The sequence below is a fragment of the Mastigoproctus giganteus genome, chromosome 6 (genome assembly GCF_048544385.1).
Source record: "Mastigoproctus giganteus isolate SK-2022 chromosome 6, ASM4854438v1, whole genome shotgun sequence".
NCBI classification, from domain to species: Eukaryota; Metazoa; Arthropoda; class Arachnida; order Uropygi; family Thelyphonidae; genus Mastigoproctus; species Mastigoproctus giganteus.
This window is the reverse complement of record NC_143580.1, coordinates 63,143,988-63,152,939: the sequence shown is the minus strand read 5'-3', so window position 1 is coordinate 63,152,939 and position 8,952 is coordinate 63,143,988. Positions and strand designations below refer to the sequence as shown.

Sequence of the window (8,952 nt, the reverse complement as noted above, 5' to 3'; positions counted from 1 at the left end):
CAACACCAGGGTGCCTGCCCACCCAGCGAAGAGGAGCAAATCAGCTCCGAAACGGTGCCGTCTGGGTGGTGGCATCCGCTGAGAATAAGTAACAATAGTCCTCTCCTATGGTGAAATGTTACTTATTCGAGTTAGTGCAATATCATTTCAACTCGTTGTGAAGATATTCACAATATGAGATATACATAATGAAGCCAATCTTATAACTATTTAGTAGTTAGCTGCGAGCAGGTCTGGTGCATTTGCACTAACTTGTAAGCATATTAACTCACTATGGAACTTGAGGATTTTGCCCTAAAATGCGACGAATTTCATCTAGTTGATTTAAATATTTTTCCCCATAGTGATTTTCCCTCCGGTCTGCTGCTGTCAGTGAGGGGAACATTGAATTCCTCTATAACACGACACTTACACTTGCCCACATTTATAATCAAATTATCACCTAAAATAGTGGTTAATAAATTTTTTTAGAAAAGCCTCTAGATGTATACTAACTTTTTAGAACATAGCAATTGTAGTGATATTTTAAAATTAATTTCAAACTCATTTATTCTGAAGGTTTCTTTAACTTAATTTAGCGTTCATTGAGTCGATGCTTATGTCCTGGGCCACCTTCTCTGTACCCTTATCATTCTTCTGGATCTATTCAAATGCATTGAAGAGATTCTGACATCTCGTTTAAAAGGTGGAAGTTTTTATACTGTTGCAGAATGATTGCGTTAATGATATTATTTTATTGATATTTATGAATGAAATGACATTAGCCACAATCCAGAAGAGAAAAGTGGCGTCTTTTTGTAGAGAATTTAAATTGATGTCTGAAAGCTGCGTTGCTTCCCAATGGGAACATACTCATATTGATTCCTGTTCGTAGTAAAGACGACAAGTAATGTGAATCATGAGTTAGAGATGAGAAAGTATGACTAGTATAATGTAATGTCTGTGTGGACTTCAAAATACTGGGGGGTTCATTTTTGGGTTTTTGCAATGTGTTTTCAGAATCAGAGAACGCAACATAACGTTTCATTCTCTGATTCTGGGACAGCAAGGCAGGAGATTAATCATTCATTATGGTACGTTTCTCTTGCTCATGATAATCGAAATCCATTTGGGGTTCGTAACCCACTATTTGCGATCCAAGCGAATTGAAAACTTTCAATTCTTCATTTAGGCACTGAAAAGCATATCAGCTCTGCTAATGAACAACTGATTTTTCCGTTTTATTATAAATTGAATGAATGTGGTATAATTTAACTTATCTCTCTTTTGTTTTACCATCTGGCGTAAAATGCCCTTTTTCTTCTTATTTTTTTATTCATTACAGTATTATATATATATATATATATTTTTTTTTTAAATTTATTTATTATTATTATTATTTTTTTTTTTTTTGCGGTTACGTTTCATATCCTGTTCATTTGGTCAGGTTTTGGTATTGAGAGTAGAATCATGAAATGTATGAGTTGTAGTGTTATGTGTAGTCTGTAGTTCATCTTGTATCATAGGAAACATTTTTATTATCGACTTATTTAATGTATATAGAATTAAACAAATGTACAGTATCTTGATATGATATAGTTTATTACAGTTATGACATCAATTCATTTTGTAGTTCATCCATTACCCGGAAACGAAGATCAGCTAAATGAAAGGTTAGTTTTTATTTTTGATGGTTTATCATATATTATTTCTTGTGGGTTGTATAAATAAGTTGTATAAATAATAAATAAGTGTGATTAGGGTTACTGAACCAGTGAAAGTGGAGTATCCCTGACTAGAATTGGTTGGTTTGTTGGATGAGTGGGGGGAGCTATAACACACGTGTAATTCTGGAATAATTTTATTCCAAAAATACCAATGTATTTACTTCACATTTCATGAACAGCATAACCTGGACAAACATGCGAAAGACTTAAACAAAAAAAAAAAAAAAACCGTAATATTAGGGTTTCCGATAACGATATCAGCCAACCATGTATATTCATAAATTGCATGAGTTTTCCATTTGGATTGCTTGTTTTGTTGGACGAGAAACCTTGTTGCCCATGCCTGAGATCGTCTCACTTTTCCACAGAGTGAAAAAAGCCCATAAGAATATCTCGCGTCAATGATGGGATTCGAACCGGGTCGTTTTTAATCGGTGTGATGGACGGTGATTATAACCACTGTAGGACCGCGAAAATATTGATAAAATTTGTTCGGCAGTATATTAGTAACTTTAGGTAACTTGGTTTTACTCTGAGAAACATGTTTTATTGAATAGATAAGTGCTTATTAAAAATTTATTTTACAGTCTTGTAATGTTTTGATCTCCACATCATCAAAATCATTTTATGGTTATTGTGTGTGTGTGTACATCTAAAGTGATTTTCAAACTTTTTCATTTTGTGATACATTTTGTTAACTTATATGGGTAAAAGTACTTCCTTGTGGAGATAATTGTACATAACAACACTGGTATGTATGTATGTATAATCAGTTCATCACTTGTTTTGATCAGTCTGAGTTGAAATTTTGGCAGAATCCTTCAAGGTCTCTTCAAGAATTGTAGTTTGTCTCTGTAGGCAGTAGGGTTTTCCACCTCACATTTTAATTGGCTGGCAAGTATGGACATAATATACTTGAATTGCTATGCAAAATTGTTTTTAATTTAAGCAAATTGATCATATTATTTGTACAGTTGGTTGAGGTATTTCACTTCATATTCTGTATGAACTGGCAAGCTCTAACCAACATGGTTGATATGACGAGGACAACAGAAACAAAACCATACGTTGTCAGGCATTTATTTATTACTATATTTCAGAGGAACGTGATGTAATCTGATTGGATTTTTTTTCCTTAGAATATAATTTAAAGAATTACATGCAGGGATGGCATAAGATATTCCTCCTGATAACCTAGTTAGTAATTAGGAGTTAGAATCTGGTTGAAAGGCTTAGGTTTCATTAAAATTTTGTAAGATGTTGGATAAAAGTATAAGAGTTATATATCAGAGGACTTATTGAGTAATTACCTAGTATTTCCTTATTTCTATATCTATTCTGCAGGGAACTATTGTTATACTGCCATGAGAATGAACTCAAGGTCACCAGTTGCAGTCTGCTTTAGGAGTACTGATTTGAATAAAGAATTGTTTATTTAATTTTTACTGTTTCATTTCAACCACCCTAATATTTTCTTTAATCTAGTCTATTTTATATTTAAGGATATTTTGATTTTTAGATTCATTTTAATTTTAAACAAAAGTATCATATTAATTTATATGCAAATAATGTATAGAATTGATTCCAATCCCATTTCAGTCTTTGTCTGTAATATTCATTTAATATCCGAATTTAAGCCATTTTTGCTATTTCGCTTTTTCTTGTTTTGCTAATCCTTCGGCATCTTAAATGAACTGTGTATGGTAGGGACTCTGAGTTCATTCTTGTGGTGCTAGGACTGTAGTTCTAGTTGAAAAAATTAATAAATAAATGAATTCTTTGAACTTAATGTTCAGTATGAACTGTAACCAGCATGCAGTTATTGATTTAACAACATGGTAGTCAGTATTACAGATACTTTGCTTATGAAATAAGTGGGATTTCACTGAAATTTGATCAAGTGATAGAATTAATTTCAGGCAATTCAAAAGCATGAGGTAATAAATAATATGGAATGATATTGAAAGCTGTGGGATGATGGGGATAATTGGTCATGTTGTTTTTAATACAGAACGAGACAGCACTTCAGTACTAGGAAAAATAAAATTTTAAAAACGTGCAGGTTAAGCAAAGATTGAAGTTTAAAGTTAAAGAACAAATAGGAAATGGTTGAGTTATTGATAGTTTAGAGTAAGCAAAATATTCGTGAAAGATGTTGAAAGAGTATACATGACAACTTCCTGTATCTGTGTGAAAGTCAGGTTGATAACTAAGTGTCATTGAGTCGTGTAGGATCTTCACTATAAGATGCTGTTGTTTTATACTTACATTAAAGCCATTCTTTATAATGTTTCAAATACTTCTGAAGACATCATTCATTATAAAGACTGCATATATGCTCTCTGAACCATTGTACTATGACCAAAATAGCTGATGTATGAAGGAACTGAAAAACAACCACTTACAATCCTTCTTATTGATGCCACATTGCCACTGATTTAGGCAAAGTTAATTTCTTGCTCATTCATTAATTGCCTTACAACCTCAGCAAAATGTTACTGTAAGGTATTTCCTGTGGAAACATTCTTTAATCTGTTGATTGCAACTTTTTCTATTTTGAAAGAAGGTTGTAGTAATCCCTTGTATTTGAACTGAGTATTAGAACGGCTAATGCCTTTGCAAAAAAATGGGTGGGGACCCTAACAAAAAAAAATTCATGAATCATGCATACTTTCCTCATTTGTAAAACATTTTCTTCAACATTTGACTTATCCAGTTAGTTTTGTTATTAACACAACATATGATGTATGTTAAGGTTCTTCAAATACAGTAATAGTAGTAGTAGTAGCAATAGTAGTAGCAGTGGCATTTGATGCAAGAAAGCAAGTGTATGAGCTTATGCAGCATCAGCCAAAAAAAAAACAAACAAATCACACCATTCCCTCCAAATGCCAGTAATTAGGAAATACATTAGAGGGGGCATCAGCAGCTACAAAGAAGAAGCCAATCCTTGCTACAGAATTCTGGCTCCTTAAATGGGCCAACCAGAAAGCTCGTCTCCCACCACAGGACAGAACTACAACCTCAGCTGGTGCCTCCGTAGCCAGGTGGGCAGGAGCAGCAGTGCGTAGCACATGCTTCTTGATTAGACTGGGGTTTGAGCCCATGACCACCAAATATGGAGGATGCAGAAAGGTCAGGGAATGACTACCGCATATCCCCGAAGCAATATGGCCTTAGTTGCCAATGCTCCTAAAAACTAAACAACAACAACAACCTCAGCTACTTCAATGGGGATGCAGCGACTACCTGATATTATCAAAATATAGTGACTGGTAGCCACAGTTAAAGTGATCACAGACTAGATTTCAACACTGTCCATTTAGGATTCGTGTTACTGGCAAATACCCAAGCCAGAACTTGGGTCAGCTCCCTTGCTCTGTGCGAAGCATCGGAGACTTCATATCACAAATCGCGTCCTCCCAAATCAAACGTTAATGGAAGTACGGTACCTTGATGCCGACTTGTGTAAGTTTTGCACCAATAAAATCTATAGGAAAGAAGGTTTAGCAGCTCGCTCGAATCCCAGAAGTAAATAATAGCAAGCTCTTGCTCCTCTCCACACCACCTGCTAAACGCACCTTTGCTATAACAAAGTTTGTTTGTTATGTTAGGGCTAAATCTTGCCACACCCATGCTTCTAAACAAGAGCACATCGATGGTATGAATATAACATTATGGTATGATGGTATGAATATAACATATAATGTAAATATAACATTTTGTAATGTAGAATTGTAAATAAATTTAATACTTACATCATGTGAGGAATCACGACAGCATATTAAATTTTTTATTTTTTACATTTATATGTGTACATAATTATTTAAATCTAATTTGAACCCCCTGGCCTTCGGCTGTGATGCATCAGTTGCAACTTTACCCACTATTGTATCCAGGTATCTGGATACAATAGTGGATCTGATCTTATTATCGTGGTCACAATGACTAAGTTTTTGAGTGGTTTTTTTTTTAGACAGACATAGGAACACATACACATGGTTAAGGGGGCATATGCCCCCTCTGCTCTCCCCTGAATATGCCCCTGACTTTACCTACATTTATCTACATTGTATTCATCTAGTTGCAATAAAGATTCTCTCTCACATTGTTATTTATTTTGCTAAATTAAAATAATATAGTTTCATCATCTTTCATTGATTTGACCTACTTGACCAAATATTAATAACAAAATCATGAGAAATATCTTTTTACAACTGTTACAAGCCATAATGAATAATGCAAGGTGATTTTTATTCTTTATTTAGGCCTCCCAGAATTTTTGCTATAAACCCAAAATGAATAGATATAGGAGGAGAAGGCATAATGGAGTACAGATAATGCTACAGTAGTATTAATGATAGCACAGTGTTGCTCTGTTTTGTAGAGTTAATTTTAATCACTGTCATCAGCACAGAAGCAGTTTAAACATCAACGTTAAATGACAAAAAAATCATCAGGATGGAGCAGCATATGGAAGCTGGTAAATAAATTTAGGGAGACAGGAAATCTAAATGATCGTTGGTACAGTGTATTAGTATTAGGTCATTAACAAAGCATTTGTAACCATATGTTTATAAAGAACCTTTTCTTGCTTGATTTTAGTTGTGGAATATCCGTTCATTATATTTATTGTATGTAATTAGGACTCCCTGTATGTGATAAAATTTAGTAGTAAATAGTATGTCATATAATAATTTTAACAGTAGTTTGATAATAATTGGTATTAGAGCCGACTTAACAGTACAGATAGGCCAACTGTGGTGTTAATCTGGTAGTAGCATAGTGATGGGTGAGCAGTAGGAGGCATGTGCAGCTGAGTGCTGGTCTGTGAGCGGTCTATGACATAACTTGAGTTAATTCTCCTTTACCTCAGAGTATCAGCGGGATAAGATTCACTTAGTGATCTGGCCCTGCTAAGTATAGAAAAAGAAACTGTAGAGAATATTGATTTTAGTGATGTGATTGACCAGTTTGTAGCATTAAAGGCCAGGAAAACTGATCTTTAGAATTTTTTTTTTTTTTTTTTATTTATAAAATTTATCTTTATTGTTACCATATTAGTAAAGATGAACATATTGATTTTTTTAATATCTTATTGTGTGACAGTTTTATATTTGTTAAATGTTATTTTGTGAATAAAACACTGATAATTATTATTTTAATTTTGTATTAAATAATTTACATAAAGGGGGTACAAGTATATTGCATTGTCCCTGGGTGCCTTATATCCTTGCCCCTTTAAATTGGTATACATCTAGTAAGATCAAAACACAAATTACGATCATAATAGTATATTAATAATTAGCCTATTGTGGAAAGTGCTAAAACAGCTGTACCAATCATACTACTTAGCCATAGAAAAGGTTAATCAGATTGAAACTTATGAAATAGTGAAATAAAAAAAAAGATAGAAGACAAAAGAAGAAAGAAAATATAATGAAACACAGGATTTAAGTCAACCCTATCTTTTGTAACCAACTTTTAGAAAGCATCTATATACTGATCCTTGGATAGCCTAATATTTGAAAAATTACCATGCATCCTTCCTTTACACCTGCAACTTGATGGTTCATTTTTTATATTTGTTTCCCACCGTTTACTTCTTGTTGTGCATAATTTCTCTTAGTAAGTTTTTATTTTTTTTTCTGCTTTTTCGTCTGTAATATCTTGTTAGCTATTTTAGAGGTCACATATATAGATTTGTATAATTTTTTGTTTTTATTTGAAAAAAATTAATGAAATTTTTTTAACCTGTTAACAATCCAGTTTTGTGAATATATTTCTATTTACTCTTGCTGTTACATTTCAGACTTAAAGAAGTTGCAGAAAGGACAAATCGATGTGCTTATAGTGCGCCTTCTGTCCTTGCTCAGCTAAAAAATGCCTCAGTTAAACAGTGTGTTGTGGGATCCTCCCATGTAGCCTTTTTACTTGAGGTAAGTATATTTTAATCGTTTTCTCCTTTTTTTTGGTTTAATCTAGTAAGTATTGTATCTTGCTAAATTCAGCCAGAATTTGGTAGTGATCTGTGTATGGAACTGTGTTGGAGTCTACCTAGTAGTCCATTGGAATTTTTGGGAGTACGGGTGTAGGGGGGGATGTACAACTGAAAATAGTAAGATGTCAGCCACATTAGTGAGTGCTAGTCCCAAATGCCATTTATTTCAACATTCATATCAGCTTCCCACAAGGAAGCAAGATGAATCTATGTTACCCTTCCAACAAAGTATTTTGATTCCCTTGTTTTCATAGTTCATGGACCTTCCCAGATAAAAAAAAGTGACTCGGATCAGTAAATAAGGAAGGCATAGTCACACAAGTTAATTGATCTTGTTGTAGCATATAGAGTTGAGCAGACTGATTGAGGGCTGTTATTATCAGTTGTTACGTTGCTGGATTGTCAATTTGTGAAGTGGATGGTGGCCTGCATTCAGAGTCAGCTGTTAGTGATATCATCATGAAATGGAAGCATGATGGTACTACTATGACCACCACCATCCAGGAACATGCAGGAAGACCACAGAAGTGAACCCCACGAGACCAGAGGGTATTTGGATGGGTAGAGTGACAGTCTCACCAGACATTCTTGCAAAACATCCACTAGCAGTTTAAATCCAACGTGGGTCGAAGTCTTTAAGAACATGCTATATATATAGAGCTCTGTAGCCATGGTTTTTATGGGAGAGTGGCTGTCTTAAGCCAGAAATCACCAGCTACTATCAGTCATCTTGTCCAGCATGGTGCAAACACTGTTCTATAGAGCACTGTTCCATTAGTCCAAAGAGCAGTAGAAATTGGTTCTGTGCAGTGAATTTCATTATACCCTATTTTGATCATCTGGATGCTTGTGGATGTGGAGGATGTCTGGAGGTATCTGGTGCCAGAGTGCATTGTGTCATTGGTGATGTTGGAGGAGATGGGGTTATGCTGTAGAGCTTTTTCTCAGCCTCAGTTAAACAATGTATGGTCTAGGACAAGGTTTCCCAAACTTTTTCAAGCACAGACTGGTGGTTGCAGATTTTTTTTTTGCGGCCCACCTATAGCTATAAATTAATGTATTTTAAATAATTATACTTGCAAGTTCATGAAATAATGACACTACCATTAGGGCATTTAACATACCAATAATAATGCAATTAGGTATTCATTAACATCATTAAATATAAATAAAAGATTGGTAATTTATTTCTTTGTTTATTATTGAAAGTTTACATAAAATTGACATATTTTAGGAAAGGAGATT

The 8,952-nt window shown here is 34.1% G+C and overlaps 1 protein-coding gene across 2 annotated transcripts in view; it reads left to right on the top strand.

Annotated features, from left to right (window-relative positions):
* The first annotated feature begins 1,527 nt into the window (after window positions 1-1,527).
* The window catches only part of hyd (E3 ubiquitin-protein ligase hyd), a 670,489-nt gene continuing 663,064 nt past the window's right edge, over window positions 1,528-8,952 (top strand). For both annotated transcript variants that reach the window (XM_090375987.1, XM_090375986.1), the window contains exons 1-2: window positions 1,528-1,652; window positions 7,519-7,645. In XM_090375987.1, the coding sequence (XP_090232113.1) occupies window positions 1,591-1,652; window positions 7,519-7,645 (189 nt within the window). In that variant the 5' untranslated portion in view covers window positions 1,528-1,590. The remainder of the gene's footprint in view (window positions 1,653-7,518; window positions 7,646-8,952) is intronic.